Source organism: Rattus norvegicus, chromosome 11 (assembly GCF_021556685.1).
Source record: "Rattus norvegicus strain SHRSP/BbbUtx chromosome 11, alternate assembly SHRSP_T2T, whole genome shotgun sequence".
Lineage (NCBI taxonomy): Eukaryota > Metazoa > Chordata > Mammalia > Rodentia > Muridae > Rattus > Rattus norvegicus.
In genome coordinates, this window is record NC_141544.1 from 62,315,024 (window position 1) to 62,334,429 (window position 19,406).

At 39.9% G+C, this 19,406-nt stretch overlaps 1 protein-coding gene across 15 annotated transcripts in view; it reads right to left on the reverse strand.

Annotated features, from left to right (window-relative positions):
• Cblb (Cbl proto-oncogene B) overlaps nt 1-19,406 on the reverse strand; it is a 167,065-nt gene that overhangs the window by 14,379 nt on the left and 133,280 nt on the right. For 9 of the 15 annotated variants that reach the window (XR_015632574.1, NM_001437715.1, NM_133601.2 and 6 more), the window contains 4 exons: nt 17,195-17,289; nt 8,731-8,877; nt 5,819-5,916; nt 2,904-3,044 (listed from right to left, as the gene is read on the reverse strand). Coding sequence is in view for 13 of the 15 variants with exons in the window: in NM_001437715.1 (NP_001424644.1) it covers nt 2,904-3,044; nt 5,819-5,916; nt 8,731-8,877; nt 17,195-17,289 (481 nt within the window). In the remaining 2 variants the exon portion in view is untranslated. Of the gene's footprint in view, nt 1-2,903; nt 3,045-5,570; nt 5,703-5,818; nt 5,917-8,730; nt 8,878-17,194; nt 17,290-19,406 lie in introns of all 15 variants that reach the window. The other 6 variants (XR_015632573.1, NM_001437714.1, XM_087575381.1 and 3 more) reach the window with 1 other exon arrangement.

Genomic DNA, 19,406 nt, shown 5'->3' on the forward strand with positions numbered 1-19,406 from the left:
CCCTGTCTCAGAGTTAAAAGTACACCTTACTTTAACAACATCACTGGATCTTAAAATTGAATTGTGACTTTAAGATTGGATATGGACTTCAAGAGAGATTCCAGGTTAGAGAGAAAGTGAGAGGAAGGCTGCCAAGCACAGGTCCATCCTGCGTCCCTCACAGAGAATCCATGCAGGGTGTGATTAAGACTTAGTGCTGTCCTAGCTCCCTTGCTTAAGCTCAGGCCCTGGCACAAAGCCGCAGAAATGCCTATTTCAACCTTCCCACACAAAGGGATGCTTCCTTTCTCTCTCTTTTTGTTACAAAGAGAAAAAGGCATGTATGCCAGCAGTTGCCTTGGGTTTGTGGGCAGGAAATCATGGAGCTTTTGTTGAGGACTCGCGTTTTGTTAAGGTTTGACTGGCTCCGTCCATAAAGGATGGTTCATGCACCTTAGTGGAAATTATAATTTCGCCAAAAGAAATCTTGTGTGAAAGCCCAAGGTGGGAAACACAAAGGAAGAGCAGAGCTGAGTCTCTGCACGGTTGTCCTTCCCCGAGCCCACTGGAGTCACGAGGCTTCTCTGCAGAAAGGCAGTTCCGTAGTCTGAAAGCCCAAATCCAGAGCAGAGGAAAACTGGCCCCCTGACTCAGCTGTCATGGTTAGAAAGAGGTGGGGACCTAGTATAATATTTTCAGAAAATGCAGTATCTTTCTAAGATATCTAGTCCGTCCTTAGGTTAGGATACTTTTCAAGGAACTCACCTTAACACTGAAAAATATTTTACGAGTCCACTGCCTAATTAAAAACACTGGGCATCAGAAGAGGGATTACTGCGGTAGCTCCTGGAAAGTGAGTTGGGCAGCTACCTTTGTTCAGGTCTACACTTCTAATAGCGTGAGTGGAACTGTGATTTTGTAAGTATGTCTTTCGTGAAGTTTTACTCTCAGTGTGAAGAATCACCGGTGGTCAGCAATGTGCCACTGTATTTCTTTAGAAAAATTACCACACGTTTCATGAAATGTAACAAAATATTTTCTGGTAGTTCTTAGAGATCATGACTTTGTTGTAAAAGAGATCACTGTACAGAGGCTTAAATTGGGAGTAAACTAGAAAAGCTAGAGGATGCGAATCAGAAACTGCCACTCAGCACCAAGAGTCGTGGCTACACGCTTGTCTTACTTCTTGCTTGAAGTAGATCACCTTAGAGCACTTGGTCTTAGGCAGCATCCAGGCAAACCATAAGTAGCATGAGGGTAGAATGTGTTAATAGTGGACCAAATACTAACAAGTCACTTGCTGCTGAAAAGCTGGACTGGAAATTACTCTTTCAATATTCAACCCCTTGAAACATAAAGTGGAACATGTTATTCTGTGACCAGAGTTTGTGTTTCATGAATTTTTTCCAAACTTTCTCCATTATCAAACCACATGAGAAAGAGAAGAGAGAAAAGCAGAGTGGTGATGGGGTGGGGGTGGGCAGTGGGGGTTGAGGGAAGGAGAGAGGAGATTAATAGCTCCATAGGTTTTTAACAAGGTATCAAGGAAGCAAAGAACAATCAGAGCATTTAAAAGGTTTCTCCCAATTTATCTTATATGAAAGTGAGCAGAAAACATGAAAAAGAGAAGAATTTTGTTTCTATTCTTGAGGGAAGATCTCTTGGTGTAGCCCAGGATGACCTCCAAGTTACAGCCCTGTGCCTCGGAGTGCCAGCTGCCGGGATGGCGCCGGGATGGCAGGCATGCACAGCCACGTCCAGCTAACTGCTTTCCCACAGCTAGTCCAGAAGGGGAGCCTTTCAAGGCACAGACCACACACCTCTACCCGGGCAGACTGCTGTGTGTGCGATGGCAACAGCCCTGCTACATGTGAGTGGGTTTCCTTTGCCTGATAATTCTGCCCAATGTGTGCTGAGGGTTTCCTGTAGTTTCTGCATTTTCATATCTGCTCCATGCTCTACAGATGTGCACTAAAGGACAACTCTATTTGTTTTCCCTTGAAGACAACATTATCTCCATACTTAAAACAAAAATTAAAATAGTTAATAACAGAAAAACTTAGAAAAGCTACCTTGTTAAGATGTAAAACCTTATGCTTTGAATAAAACCAGGGTATTAAAGCACATCTTGAAAAAAAATGAAGTCCATTATTAGAAAAACATTTTGCTGGAAATAGGGGATGAAGAACCTAAAAGGCTATGCCTCTCCTATTAGCCCACCACGCCATCATCCCTCTCTTAGGGACTCTGCTGGCATGAAGGCATCGCTTGCTGCATAGAATACGCAGAGCATGCACCCTCTTCCTTCCCTTCTCTTCTTTTTCTTCAATGTACACAATGCTCAAAATACAACCCAGCCACAACTCCCTCCTGCCAACCTTCATCTGCCTCACCAACATACCCCCATCTGACTTTACATCTCTCTTTTTAAACAATATTAAATAACCCACTAAAGTCAACTGGCGTTGCCCACGAGTGCATGGCTGTGGAGTCGCTCACTGGGTCATGTGAAGCATAAGACTCTTTATTACTCTGCCATCTTTGTGGTATTTGGTCATTAACTCAATCTGTGTCAAGCAAACTAGGCAACCACAGCTCTCGCTACAAGCCTTTCTGCTAGTGTGCCAGAGACTCAGCAAACACTACCATAAATGTGACAGCAGGATCTCAGATGTACTTTGCTCTAAAAGAAAATTGTTTTGTTTTGTTTTTTAAAGAAAGATTTACTTGTTTTTTACATATATAGTGTTCTGCCTACATGTACGCCTGCATGTCAGAAGAGGGCATCAGATCTCATTACAGATGGTTGTGAGCCACCGTGTGGTTACTGGGAACTGAACTCAGGATCTCTGGAAGAGGAGTCAGTGCTCTTAACCACTGAGCCATCTCTCCAGCCCCCTCTTTGGCTCTCCACTCACTCCTACCTGAAGGAAGAAGGAAAAGGTCCTGTCCTGAGGAAGGCCGGCTACTGGAGCCTGGAGGTTTTGAATGCTCGATGAGACTATGTCTTGCAGGAGGTGGAGGAGGAGGAAGGGATGGGGGGAGGGCATCAAAAGCATCTTCACCTGCATTGAAGAAAGATCATTATCAACAGTAGAACTTCCTTAATGAAAACACAATATTAAAGAAGAGTAATGACTGATTTCCCTTACTGCTTGTAAGTTCACCTGTAGGGTTTGTTCAGTACTTCCCTGACTTACATAATGGGGTGGATAATTTTGTGGGAGTCTGGATAGGAAATGTACATAAACACACACGTGTGCATGTATGTGCCCATGTACATGTAAACACACACACACACACACACACACACACACACACAAAATATCTCCCCATGAAAACATTTTTCTGCTTCCTGGGTCTTTCTATAAAAAGCAGCATTGTAAGTTATAAATTAACTCACTGTCCCTTTGTACTATTAATATACTAGAACTCTGAACTGAAAATTATCAGTAAAAGCAGACAAACAAAAATCTCTCAGCTATGAAGAGAGTTCATGGCCTCTCCTGAGACAAACCGCACCATGTCTAACCATTCCCTAACGTTTGCTGCTCTGAACGGTAATTCATTTAAATTGTACCAAGCATTAGATGTAATGTCAAAATATGTAACAAATGCACAAGTGCAGCAGAATGTACTGTTTGCTCAACTGTCATCTCCAGAGAGGAACTTGTCAATGGAGAACCCCTTCAGGTGGCCCCAAAGCTAGTGACCCACGTGTATGTGTGTGTGTGTGTGTGTGTGTGTGTGTGTGTGTGTGTGTGTGTATGTGCGTGTGCATATATCCATCTATCTATCTATCTATCTATCTATCTATCTATCTATCTATCTATCTATCATCTATCTATATGGTTTATTCGGTGTATATAGGATATTGCAGTGTGGATCTATGTCTATATATTTATCCCTGCTACTCTTTGCTAGGCCAGAGTTTTTCTTACCTTGAATTTTTAAAAAATAAAATGAACTGAATATGGTTTTCAAATATGCACATCAAATATGCTGTCAGGAGACAGGCTATATGTAAATGCCTTCATATTCTAATAATAAAAATACACATGTATTTAAGCAGAATGAATTAGACATAAATACATTAAAATGAATTTATCATTCTTTGTGCCTGCCTGGCAAAAATATGCAGAATATTTGAACTAATCATCACAAATATTTTTCTAATTTTAAGTATTTGAAGATTTAGGAGAGATTTGTTATCATTCAGGCTCTTGCTGTCATATAATTAAATTCAAATCTTTTTTCAGCCCTTAAGTATCAGGCACCATGCTAGGAATTGAGTGATATGAAGATCAAAACTTAAGGAGCTTAAATACTATCAAGGGGAGTGAAAACCTGTTCACAAACACTTATGACTGACAGGTGAAAGTGTTTAATTGGCCTCATAAAGGAGAATTTATGAGAAGAGAGAAGAGAAATACGAGCAGCATCCAGTGAGATGCTGCTGTCACTGGGGGTTCATAAATACATGTCCCGGAAAGACAAGCAATGTATGTGCTTAGCTGAGAGATCGGTAAGTAAGTACCGATACACAGCCAAGCTGGAGGAAGGCCCAAGAGAAGAGGTAGGCTGATGTAACTTCTACGGGAATAGCTAACAGAAAGGTCATCAACCACCTATGCCTAGTATAGTGAACCAAAAATGTAGCGCGAACTCTATTAAACATTGTCATCCAGATCATAGGGACCTGAGTAATAGGTCAAGATCCAGCATAGAGAAAAAGCAAGTAAGGAAACAAGACTGTAGACAGGAAGTTAGGAGAGTCTTAGAATTCAAGCATATGAAGAGAAAGAACAGAAGAAAAGCCTCTGATCAATAAATCAGAAGCCAAAGACACTGTAATAGGACAGTTCAAACTACTAGACAGAGGTGCATATGAGAAATACAAAAGGTCACTTAATATTTTTGGAAGCCTAACAGACAATTCAGAAAAGCTCATAAACAGATTAAACAGAACTTGTTCTTGTTTTCTAGGATGAAGTATAAACTTTCTCATAAGTTAGTTAGCCTGAGAGGGCCTGGCCGTTTCATGCTGAAGTAAAGTGTGGCTTATGTTTACTATGGGTTAGTAACTTGGAGGGCCCTGGGTTGACACTCCACACCATCATTTGAAAGCCACTGGACAGAGGCCAAGGAATGAGCAACACTCTTGGGTCTTAGCCCAGAACTGACTCTAGAAGAGACAACCTGAGGAAGTCCTCACTGATGGCCAGCTCTTCCAGGCTGTCATTTTGTAGTTATGTAAGGATGATATCATGGAAATATAGCTTAAAACAGACTAAGTTAAGTATTTTTCTTTGATTACTAAAGTAGCGCATTATTACAGAAAATTCAGATACTTACAAACTATAAAGGATGCTATAAAAACAGCCTGAATATTAACAACTATTCTCTATGCAATTAGTTCATCTGTTAGAATGATGTCATGTGAATGCAGGAGCCACCATCAACTGGAGAACCCAATTACGTTTAGGCAAATTCTCAACCGAGGGTCTGCATTATCCTGAATCTTAATTCTAATAATGCAGGGATACGGAGAGCAGGCCAGGGGCTGTTTAAACTGCTTTTAAAATTTCAACCTAATGGAGGGATGAGAAGATCATAATCAGAGGGCGTCCTGTTGACTGAAGAACCATGCTTTAGGTTGTCCCGGGGTGGAGGCCTGGCAGGTGGTAATGGTACTGGATCAGAGGCTGAATCAGAAACATCTCCTGGAGGATAACACAAAATCTCAATGTATTCTCAGTATGAAGACAGAAGAGAACTTTGCCTTTAAGTTCCAACCATTCAGATGTATATTGCAAAGGAAAAGATATTCCATACATACCCTTCAAATAGATGCCTAAATCTGGGATGTTTGATTTCTTCATCTCTGAAGGCGTACCATGAGTTCCATTCAGTATACAGTGACCATTATCACAAGACCTAATGTGGAGACCAGAGGGCAAGAATCATTTAAAAGTCATGACAGGCATGAGGTAACAATCACAGAGCAGACTGTCACACCTACTAAGATAGTAAGAATACAAAACAAAAACAATTGTCTATTCTCCAAAAAGGAGTAGTAACAATATGCAGATACCCTGACCTGATGTGTATGTCTGAAGGTAAAAGTCTCTCTCTCTCAGAGTCTCTCTCTCTCTGTGTCTCTCTCTCTGTCTGTCTCTGTCTCTCTCTCTCTGAAACCAAGAGCTACTAAAGCAGCTGAAATCCGAAACACATCTGTGTACGAGTGTAGTTGCACCTGATCAGAGTTCTGAAGTGACTGAGAAGCATAGACCACCGAAAGCCATGAAAGGTCTCACAGTCTCCATATTTGTTGATAACATTGAATGTGTTTTCTCAACTTAAGCATTCTTTGAATCGAAATTATGCTCGGGCCTTAAAAGAGAAGAACCACTATGAAGCGTTCCACAATTTAAGTTCTGCAGGGAACACTCAGAGGCCTACAACTTCTGAGCCTATCTCACCACTATGTCCAACAAATGCTGGCTCTCTGACACCTTAGGAAAGTGATGTCAGCGAAGGCGTTAGGTGCACATCAAGTGGTTTAATTCAGGTTAAGTATTACTTAACTTAAAAGGCATAATTTTGGTGTTGACATCAATACTGGATAAAACTGAGGCACGGGAGTGTAGGCCGGCCGGGGACACAGAACACGCTTACTTTTTAGCATCTAGCTTGGTAACAGCGACTAACGAAGAGTTTAAGAGTGAGGTCTTATACTTTTCTCTTGAATTACTCTGACATCTAAGAGCACAGTGAAAGTGCAGCCACACTGGAGACGACAGTGGGTATTTCAGGAGATACTGAAGTGATTCATCTGACATTCATTTCTACTCTCTCTGGTGGCCACTTCTTTTTAACGGGCAAGATATGGTTCATTTAAGAACAGTTACATATTGAATCTTCATAACGATGATGGATTTTGCTCAAACTGAATTGAATTATTCATTTACTGTTTTACTTCCCACATATTGACAATCTATTTTTCTTGGTGTTCCCAAGGGGAAGTGAGAGACATACAGGAAGAGGAAGTTCTAAGGAGAGGGAGTACTCTGCCGACGACATGGGGTGACACTCCATTCACTGGTTCTCAAGAACAAATGAGATAAGGAATTCACTACAATTAAGCTTAGGGATTAGCAACATTTATTACTTCTCTATAACCGTGCGAGATGGTTATGATGGTTATAATTTAAACTGACTTTCAGTATCCAAGAGGCTAGCCACTGAAATATCATCCACTCTGATGCGACAATTAAAATTTGATGAATTAAAATCATGTCCTTCGGTCTTCCAGCCATGGAAAGAATGAGAATCCCAAAGAAACCAAAAAATCTTGTTCAATCTTCGCATTTAAAAATTACTGTACTAAATTAGTAAGAGCTAAAGAACGGGGAATTGTTAGCAGTTTATACTTGATGAGAAGGCGTGACTTTCCCTCGGCTAGCTGGGTGGGCACGTGGCTCTTCCCCCTTCCTGTTTCAGGACCACTCACCAGCCTGATGAACAAGAGATAGCTGGCCCTTGCTGTAACAGTCAAAGTGTGGGTGCAGTGCATCACTAAGCCTGGGCAGTAACCCAGCTCACCGGCATCCCTTCTGAGACACAACTCTGGTCTAAAAGAAGATCTCTTTTTCTAAGTATTTCTTTTTCCACCTTAGTGAGGCACCTGAGAAGAGTTTTCACCTCCAAAGATGGACGCACTACTCATAGAATACTTTCAGTCGACTGACCTGGCCTCAAGAGGAAGCAACACACTGAGTAAAGATGGAGTGGATGACAGATGGCGTTACAGTCTCCTATCCGTCAGTCGTCAGGAGGCCCCAGGCAGCTCGGCTACTGACAGTGGCCTAACAGAGCTGAGCAGAGCGGAGCCAAGCACAGCTCCAGGAATATTATGCAAGGAGAGCCCAAGTTCGGAAAGTAAGTTCAGAAAATAAAGCTAATAGGTTGAATGTCAGTAGGATGCAAATTATATAAATGCTATTATAACTACTTTAAATTTTATGCATGCAAAGCCATGATTTTACTTAAAGACAAACTGATAACTCAATACATGTAAACCATTATCAATAATTTGTAAAAGTCAATGTGACTGGCACTTCAAAGACCAAGAATGTCCCATATTATAGGATAAAAAAAAAAGAAAAGAAAAAATAAAATAAGATATAATAAAAACAATAAAACCTAGTGTTCTTTATATTCTTACCACCCAAGAGAAGGTAAAACAGTGCTTGGTCAAAAGAGAAGTTAACAGAGGTAGCTTTAGGGCTCCCCCTGTTATCTTATGATTTCAGTAGAAGCACATTACATATCAAGAAGGAAAATGAATATAAATTATTGTAGCCTTCACATTAGGAACAAAAATTCTTAGGAAGGCTGACCTAGCACCTTAACATTAGTTTCTAATCACTAATTTTTCTTCATGATATATATGCTTGGACCTAAAGAAATTCATTAAAATATCTTAGGAGAAATGCATGAATTAATCATTATTATATGTAATGCATAGCTACATTTTATTAGATTGTAATTTGGCTTTTTGGGGGAAGAAGGCAACAAAGTCTTTATGTGAAAGCAATGAAGGAAAGCTATAGGAACTACAGGCTAGACTAGGAACGGGACTTTGAACCAAGCACATACTACTGAACTGCATACAGACAACCCCCGTGTTTGACAGTATGAGGACGCTTATGCAGATGCAGGGTGGGACAAAGATGCCCATCTTCTTACCGAACAGGAGGTTTGACATTATGACAATGAGATGGTTGTGAATTCAGGGAAACAGGATGGGATGAAGGAATCTTGTATTCATCATCATCTTCTTCTACTGTGTCTCTTGTTTTCTCGGAGAGACAATTTGCTATTGGACCAGTACACCTACCAAGAGGGGAAAAAAATCCAATCTGGTTTAGGCATCATAGACACTGAGATCAGGAAGGTCTGATGTGATGTACACAAATGAAGAGTTTGGCACTCGCAGTTTTGGACTGTAAACTGTTCTTATATCAACAGAAATGGAAGGCCGGGAAGTGTTAAGATAAAATACTCATACCTATGGTTTAAAAGGGTGAAGTAAGAAAAAAATGTAAATTATGAAAAAAGAAGGGACTTTATAAAGCTGTAACATAAAATGTGTACAATTATTCAAGCTCAAGCTATTAAAGTGTTAATCGTTCCCTCCCATGTTGTGGAAACAGGCAAAAGTGATAAGAATACAGCAAACATGGAGCTCTTTAAAGGTTCAAACCTGTCTGTGGCTAGTACCTATATTTTCAAAAAAGCCATAATAGAGAGAAACTTGCCTATTTTGTGAACTTATAATTCTAGTGCTAGAGTTCCTCCCACTGCAGTAATTAAGAACTAAACATGTACAGAATTAGAAGCAGATAAAGACAGAACTAGTTATTAATAAAGCTCTGAAATGGATTATTTCTACAACTCACGATACCTAACTGCAACGAACAAAACACTTATCGAATACCATGAGGAATTTGAGCGTTTTACCTGATCATTTGGGAGAATATATAAAATAAAATTGAAAAATAATCTACTTTCCTGTGTGGGTTTTAATTTAACCCTTGCTATTGCCCAACACATAGTCCAAAAGACATCTGTTAAAATCCAACTTAGCCAATAGGCAGAAAGACAACTAGTTTGCAAGACACTAGAAAAACGGATCCAAATCTATTTTAATAATTATGAACCTCACGGGAAATGTTCAAAATAAGTGTAATGTTTCAGCACCTTCTGTAGAGGGAGCAAGAGCCCTTTAGGACATGATTTTCATTTCTTCTTGCCACCAAGTAAAATTTTCACTTTGTATTCTCTCCACAAGTTGAGTGTCCCTATCTGAACTCTTTGGGACTAAAACAGATTTTCAGATTTTTTCCCCTCAAATTTTAGAACATTTGCATACTCTAAGTATTTCACTTTTGGGTCAGTAAGACTGAACTGCTGTTGCAATGGAAAAGAAAATAACTTCAGAATATGTGTGTGTGTGTGTGTGTGTGTGTGTGTGTGCGCGCGCACGCACGCACGCGCACATGCGTGTATGTGCCCATATTTAAAGGGTCAACTCTATAGATAAATTTCTAGAGTTCAGAGAGCAAAGAAAATGTTCCCTTAGGAGCTTTCAAAAGCTTATATTTTAATGTCTTTGAAGAAGTTTTTAGTATTGATTTTTAAAGCTGTGTTTCTTAGAGATACTTTAGGATCCAAAATGTCAGCTAATGGTGACCTGAAGCTTTGCTGTAGTAGCAGAAGGATCTGCTACTCAGCCCAGAACAGGCTATGAAATTCAAAGACCAATTCTTGTGCTACAGCCACTCTGGTCGAACCTTAGAAGACACGCCTTGCAACTAAAGGTAGCAGCAATAGTACTATATCTCAGAACGATGACTCAATGGTGTTTTAATGAGGTTAGAAACAGTTGTATCTTCCTGCAAACTCTAGTCCTTGGGAAAGACATCAATTTCACCAGTCTCTGCATGGACCAGGGATTTCTTCTTCACTTTGCAGAGGAAGTGTGCCCTGCATGTATCCATCCCTGTTCTGATGTGCTTCTCAATGAACACTATCTCTATCTACTTAAGTGGATACCTCAGAGACGAAAGGGAAACTTTGACTTAACATTCGATAACATTCGTCAAATCTGTGTCTTACAGGCACTTCAATGATTTAAGAATTTCCAAGAAGCATTTTGCTATGAGGAATACTTGTTACTAATTTGCATTAAACTTAATATTTGTTTGTATGTGTGCCCTCATTCCAAGGTATGGATGGAGGTCAAAGGACAACTCATGGGAATCAGTTGTTAGTCCCTTCTCTCATTTTGTGGTTCCCAGGCATTGTACTCAGGTGGTCAGGCCTTGTAGCAGGTAACCATCTCGTCAGTGCAAGCAATAAACAATTATAAAACAAAAACACACAAACAAAATAAGCCCACCAAACACGGGTTGTGGATAGTTCTACATCTTACGACCTTCACTGGCAGAAGCTCTCGGCTGGCTATATACCACTCATTCTTTTGTTGGGTAGAGGGCAACTGATGTCAATATTACAGGCTGTAACTTATTATTTTTATCAAATCATAAGGACAGTGTTACAAACTACTAGTTGGACATTTTATCAGGTTAAATGGATTTTGGTGAGTTATAACTAGAAGTGAAGAAAACTGTTCCATTTCTATTCAAATAAAAAAAGTACATCCTGGTATTTTCCATTGAACATTTTAATAAAGTCCTTTAAGAAAGTTCTCTATTTTCTGTTAGGTTAATATTTTAAAATTTATTGAAACTTTATCCCAAAGAACTTGTAAATAAAAAAAATGGGAGAGATCAAGCGGAGCCGAAGTCTATGCTCGCTAACAAACTGTTGGATAGCCTGTGCGGCAACAGGGGGCAGCAGAAACGGATGCAGAACCACGGTGTATGTCATCTAGATGGTGGAGTTCGGGACATGGAGACCAGTCAGTCACTGGTACACCTTAAGTGACAGGTATTATTTTATTGTGTTCCTCTACAATCGTGGAGGAATAAAGCAGGACAAGTTATTTGCCTGGCTCCAGATGAAAGAAAGATGTCAGGTCATCTACAACCACTGACACCCATTACTCCACCACATTCCATGGCTCCACATTCCTACCTCTTGCACTCTGCTGCTGCTCCTGAGTCACAGCACACAGGGGCACATTTTGCCAGGTTGCAAAACCATTATCTCCTTGACGTGAAACTTATTTGCGTTTTCCTAAACTCACGCTGATTCCCTGGCTTGAGTGCATATGCTCATGTACAATGTTGAGAAAGAGGTCTATTTCCATCGTGATGATACTTTCTGCGGCTCTTGGTAAGAACTTCCACCTTTTAAAGCCAAAATTTCACAAACATACTTCTGCCAATGACTGCATATTCCCAGAATAAGCGCAGGGCAGGCTGACTGCACCCACTATTACCGTTTACTTTTATAACAGACCTCAAAAATCACCCTCCTCCAGTGCTTTTCATTTCTAATTGGAGCAACTCTTGACACATCAACTTTTCTCTGAAAACAAAAAGCAGACCCCTTCACATTTCTGGTGTATATAAAAATCCCTGTGAAACTGGCAACAAATTCAATAATTTTCTTTGATCTTTTCCATTATATACATTTAGCATATGTCCTTTCATCGATGTGTTTGCTATACTGTCATTTTACTGTTTCTGTTCAGAATTGCAACATGTTTAAGGGAAGACCTGGAGGTCATCAAGGACTACCCTGCACATAACTGAGCACTTACAAGCTTTTAAATAAAGATAATGAGGGATGTTAGAGGAGAAAATCACGGGCAAGAAAGGGAGAGCAACAATTTTCAGAACCTTTCATAGACAGAAAAGCATTTTAAATGTGTCATTTTACTTACTTTCTGTAGTAGAACATCTCTGTTCACTCAGTCACGGCATAAAGTAAAGGTATAAATGTTTTTATTAAATAAAAGCTCGGGCTGCCATATTTTTTCATGTTTCATGTGCTACATAGTTCTTCCCCAAACAAGAAACAAGTGTTATTCAGACAAACCAAAGCCCAGAGTGCCAGCAAAGCAAAACAGTGATATTTGACAAGATTATCTTGTGTCTGCAGCATATAAGTCATGTGCCCCAAATATTGGCGTGGGTATTACAATGATTTTGAGGGTTCTTCTGCCACTATCAGGAAAGGGAGAGCTTGTGGCACCCTGTAGCTTTAGACTAAGCTTTGACGGTGAGCAATCTCACAGATTTCCTGTTAACCTGCAGACAGCTACAGCATCTGCAGGACTGCGTCCCAGGGTCAGGCTTTCCACACAGACAGTTGGGCTCTCTCTCTCCTTTGCTTTTCCTGTGTTTCTCCTTAAAATCCCCCTTTCAGAGATTTTTTCCTCAGGACCACATCTAAAGTGACAACCTGTGTGTCACTATTTATCCTGTTCCACATTTGATTTTCCTCCCGGAGATTACCGCCGACAGCATCCAACCCTTTCTTCTCCTCAATTAGAGTACCAAAGGGGATGGGGGTTTGATCTTGTTCCCCCAGGCTCTAGTGAGCACAACACCAGAATAAAAGCTAGACAGCTGAGCAAAATCTGGATTTTCTTTTCAACAACGCTCCTCCCCAAATTTAGTACCTTATCTACTTAAAGTAACCACAACAAACATCACCGCCTCCCACACCAAAGAACCCTTCAGGAAAAGTATGAACCGAGTAGCTTTGGTTCCAACGTGTTTGGCAGCTTGTGATTAATATGCCCAAACTAAAACTGTCCATATGGAAACAGCAAAGCATAAAGAAATGATTCCTCTGCGTTCTACAGTGTTGTTTTACTTGGAAGTATTCATGACCTTAGTATTTATAATATCATCTGTGTTCATTCTATAGTAGAGTATGCCAAGGACAATAAATATTCCAAATGTATAGTCTTCCATTTCATTAGACTTAAAAATTAAATTAGTCTGATTTAACTTAATAAGCAAGTATGTGATAATATACTACATATGTAAAATAAATATTATACATTATAATTGAATTATAAAGTAATACATGAGGAATTTTTGTTCCCTCTATAAAAAAGTTATTACAATAAATACATAGATTTCAAGTTTTTACTTAAAGCTTTATAGTTATAGTGTCAATAATGTTATGTAGAAACTACTTTTTAAAAATTTCAGCAAATGGAGTATCTATTCAAACAGTGACTTTCTTTTCACTTTCACTTTATGATACCATATTTTCAGAAATAAATTATAAATTGTGTAGAAAGAGTCACATAATCACCTAGATGAAGATTAGCCTGAAAGGAAACCTCACAGGATATCCTCTGCCCTCAAGAAAATAGGCATCAAGGAACAGTGTCAAATGCCGAATAATTATACCTTCATAACTATTTTCACCACTATAGGTGAAGTTAAAAGATAACTGCTAGCCTGATGTATATATTTAATTTTACTTTTCTTGGATATTATATGTATTTACACTTCAAATGTTACCCCCTTCCCCCCTGTCCCAGACCCCCTCCCCCTGCTTCTATGAGGACGCTCCCACTCCCAACTCAACATCCTGGCATCCCCTACACTGGGAAAACGAGCCTTCACAGGACCAAAGGTTTTTCCTCCTACTGATGCTGGATAATGCCATCATCTGTGGCATATGTGGGTGGAGTCATAGGTCCCTCCATGTGTACTCATTAGTTGGTGGTTTAGTCCCTGGGAGCTCTGGAGCGGTCTGGTTGGTTGATATTGTTGTTCTTCCTGTGGTGTTGCAAACCCCTTCAGCTCCTTCAGTCTTTTCTCTAACTCCTCCATTGGAGTCGCCTTGTTCAGGCCAATGGTTAGCTGCAAGCACCCTCACCTGTACAGTAGGGAGCTGATAGAGCCCCTCAGGGGACATCCATATCTTAGCCTGGTATTCTTGTGTGAAACTCTGTGGCTTTCAACATTTGTGAGAACTATAAATTAATTTAGGCAGTGATTTGTAATTTTACATTGGCTTGATGTTTGAACACGGACCTCGAATCTAAGGTGGCAGTGGGGGTCTGAATGTGTAGTAGCTCTATGTCAGCAAGCATATGCATTTCCCCAGGACCTCTGCTCTACTATCCCCTATAGTGGACGCTCCTGGGACATGGACCATACAGCTCCAATGGGTCAAAGAGCTGTATTAATAACAAATTATGTAGATGTTATGTAGCAGTACAATTTCATAATCAACATTCTATCAAATACTAAAATAACCTGAACAATATAATGATTATAATGAAAGTATTATAAGCATTACAATATTAGTAATGCTAGTAAGGTCGACAGGTCAACTCATAGTGGCTCCGGCAATAGGAAGTGTTCAACCAGCTATAGTAGAGGGCATTCAGGTCATCAAAATTTCCAATATAGTTAACACCATATAGTAAATAATTCATAACAATTGCTTCATAGGGAGCTGAAGCTCAAAAGAGTTTAGGTAACATTTAAGTTAAACATATCCTCTCATGTATTAGCCAGACAGAAGCCAAAAGTCCAGAGAGAGAACCGTCTTCAAAATAGGGCAATTAATAAATGCTAGGGTAAAACATGGAACCCAACATGACTATTTTACTGCTGACTTCAGAATTTCATGATTTCACAGGAAAAATAATATATATATTCTGAAAAAAAGGGTGTGACAATATCAAATGACAAGGAGAGCATGAGGTCATCTCCACAAATGACCTAAATGATGCTAAAATAGTCTCAATTTACAAAAAAAGGCCCAAGCTCCAGCTGCATATGTAGCAGAGGATGGCCTTGTTGGGCACCAATGGGAGGAGAAGACCTTGGTCTTGCCAAGGCTCAAACCCCAGTATAGGGGGAGGTCAGAGTGGGGAGGTGGGGAGAGGTGGATGAATGGTGGGGGAGAACCCTCATAGAAGAAGGGGGAGAGGGATGGAATAGGGGGTTTAATGGAGGGGAAAAAAGAGGATAACATCTGAAATGTAAATTAAAAGAAATCCACTTAAAAAAAAAAGTCCAAAGAATTAAATTTGGATGTTGATATTTGAGGTATGCATTACTGCTGTTAGGATTATTTTATTTTATATACTTTCCTCTCTTGTATATACTTTACATAATTCCTAAAGATAATAGCTGGGGGAGGGAGAGAAACATACCAATAAAAATCTAACACTTACAGCCATGGCTAATTTGTAACATTCAAATTAGCATGGACCAAATTAGCCAAAGGACCAAATATAAACAAACAAAACCACAACACCGTTTCTAGCCATAATTAGCTGTATGAATTAAAGAAGCATAGGGCTGGGGGAGCTGCTCACGAGCTAGGACCATCTCAGTAATTTGTTTCCTAAAACCCTGAATATAGAGGTCACTGAGCTGAGATGCCTTCTGTATGTGCACACATTAGAGTTTACTCCCAACTCTTACACTATCAAGTTTGCTCTCAGCGACTTAGATTCTATGACAGAGTACTTGTAACTGCTTCTAACTGCTATGTCTCCTACAGACTTTCAGTTCAGCCTCTCTAATCTTCCCTCAAGGAACTCAAATTCCACTCTGGTGTAATTTCGGGCACTGAGGTATCTAATTGTACCCATCTTCACTGACTCATTCTGTCCTGACTGTAAAGCATGTTTCATTGACACAGTTTGTAATGGCTTTCCTTAAAGGATGAAAAAGTAGTCAATGAGCAGTACACTGTTTGGTGGAGTGTTGCTCTCTTGTGACCTCACACATCTGAAATGATTATTTTCTAGAGTATTTTAGATTCCTGGATAGTTTCTCCTTTCTTTCTTTTATAAATCTAGTGGAAACTCAAGGACCTCCAGGGGAAGGAATGAAGAAGTTCTGAGGCTTTTAATCATAATAGAAAACCTTTGCATGGTTAGTGATGTAGTTGAGAGAGTGATTGTCTAGCATGTATAAGACACCAACATATACCTAGACACACACACACACACACACACACACACACACACACACACACACACACAAACCAGAAACAAATGGAAAATAGAATAAAAAAGAGTAACTTGATGATCTTAGTAGATAAAAACCAAGCAACAATAAAAAACACACCCTTTCTTTTAAAATAATTTCCCTGGGAGTATTTGAAAGCAAAAACCCTTGCTATGACTTCCAAACCATCCAATCTGTTTAAGACTAGAGTATATAACTAATTACATCAAGAATAATAACTTGTGGGGGTTGGGGGTTTAGCTCAGTGGTAGAGCGCTTGCCTAGCAAGCTCAAGGCCCTGGGTTCAGTCCCCAGCTCCGGAAAAAAAAAAAAAAGAACAATAATTTGTAAAAAGAATACAAATCAGTCTTTCCTATTCTTTTCTGATACAAAGACTCATCTGGACCACAGGCTGCCCTGGAACTCACTATATATCTCTCTGCAGTTAGACACAAATTTCTGCCACTCCTCCTGGTCTCATCCTCCAAGTGCTGGTATTATAGGTTCATACCTCATCCCTGCCTATCAACCACTGTCATTGAACACAAGTCAGAGTAGATTTTATAAAAAGCAAAGGCTGACACTTCAAGCTTGAGGAAAAGTGGAGCAAGGTAGGCGGGGTTTGGGTGCTGCATTAGAAACACCAAGCCAAGCAGATGTGCATACAATTACAGGGCAAGCACCAAGAATAAACAAGAACTCTTTAGCTGGCTACAATCTCTAAGTCCAATGAAACTCACTTTATGCTAGGGAGAAGGGCAGTGACTGGAGGAGGAGGGGAAAGCCGAGGAGGAACGTCGTATTCTTCAGGGGCAAGGTGTCCATTGGAAAAGACCTGAAAGTAAATCAAACATGTTAGTTCCTGGACTTTAACTCCTGGCAAAGCCTGAAACCACAGCAGCTCTTAGAATCTCACAGAGCTTATATAATTTTAGTTTTTTTTTTTAAGGCTAGTGCAAATAATCCAATTTATTCAGGAAACAGCAGGATACCATATCAAAGGTCATATGAAAAGATGTTATATGTTATGATTTTTAAACACAATGGAGAGGCAATGCAATAATTTATATACATGAGGTCAAGACAGCTAACTACATCAACAAGTAGCCCCATTTCTCAGGAAGGATCAGATTACATCACTAGAATAGGGGTTGGCTAGAGGAAGAAACCATGTGGACACAATTCCCAGTTTACATCCCTCCAAACAGGCATACTTTTAGGGCTATGAGGACCATCTTCAATTTCTGATGTCACAGGGTGTGAGTAGATCCATGCAGGCCTGTGTCATGTCCAGGCCAAGCTTCAGGACCATTTTAGATAAGGAGTCAATTGTTCTGGCTTTCTGTGTTTGTAGAAATTCCAAATCTACCTTTGGTTTGTAAGAAAACTCAGAGCCGATGTTTCATCAATGGGGTCCAGAAGCTTCTGGTTTACAGGTGCAGTCATAATGCCGGCGGAAGCGCCTGGCCTGGGCGACTGCTCCTTGCCTTTCTTATAGTCTTGAACAGTAGCAACTTAAATGGTGGGGAGGAATGGAAGGGCAACTTTGCAAAGGCATACAAGACTACAGACCTATGAAGGTTTTTAAGTAACCACTAAGTATTTTTATCATAAACTTTTTTCATGAGCTCTTATTAACTCATCTTTAGAAGGGAGACAGATACGAAGGAAAAGATGAGTGAAATGTACTTTAAGTAGTCTTGGCTGAATGAGCCCAGATCCACTGCTTAATATCTCCGTTGTGTATACTGAACAGAGGCAAAGATCTAAAATGCAAGCGGGCAAAGGCCACGAGTATCCCGCCTCCGCCAGATTGCAAGGTCACCTCTGAGATACACCGATGCTCTCACCTAGTGTATAAAGTCCGATTTGATAGCATTAAATTTCACTGTAAAAACGAGTGACTATGTTAGTTCAGATGTTCATCCTACTTTCCCCTCATTAGACCCAGCACACTGCAGTTACAGCCTGATAAGACACATCTTTAAATGGAATGATTTTATCATGGACTTTTGACCGAGGATCATGTAATGGAACATGACAAAATTCTTTGAACTTTGTTAGAGAAGAGAGTTTTCCTAAGAGATATGTATCATTACAAAGTTCAGTGAAATCCTTTAGCATAAAAAATGTCTTTTATCTGATGAATATGTATGGCCAGCTACAAATGCCAATTATAATTTTGAGCATTTGAAAGTACTCTTCACCAAAATTCTTCACATTGACTGAGCAGACATGGTGCTAAGATTTTTGCAATAAAATCTAACTTTTTTGCCAAGATTACACTTCAAAGCTGTGTAAAATGAAAAGTGTTTTATTTTCAATGTGGACTAAGATGGTTGGTTTTTGGTAATAATATCTATCATGTTAATACTTGATAAGAGCCTGGTAACCAAAGGATGATGTGGAAATAATAATTCACGGTATCAACTTCACAATGAACCAACTAAAATTTCATAATCAAGACATTATGAACCCACTTGAACAGGAATGACAATATACCCGAACATCCACTGATACGGATAGAAAGCATATCAAATTTGATAATGGAGAGCTATGCATTGATAATTCACACAACATTTCTGCGTGGTACTGAAATTCTCAAGGGAAAATCTCCTGATGGAGAAGAGTTGCTGAAGTGCTTCCTGCACATGTGTATTCCCAGCACCCACATCACAGCTGGGCCCAGCTGTGTGCAGCTGGAACCCCAGCACTATGCTGACAGAACATGAGAGCTCACTGGATAATCCAAGCCTAGCAATCTGTGAGGTGTGGGTCCTATAAAAGCATTTGATAGAAGGGTTCGATGGCTCAGTGGATAAAAACACTTTCTGCTCTTCTAGAGAACACAGATTTGGTACCCAGCACCCACCCAATGGCTCACAATTGTCTTTTAACACTAGTTCCAGGGGATCTAATGCTCTATTCTAACCTCTACAGGCAATAGGCAAG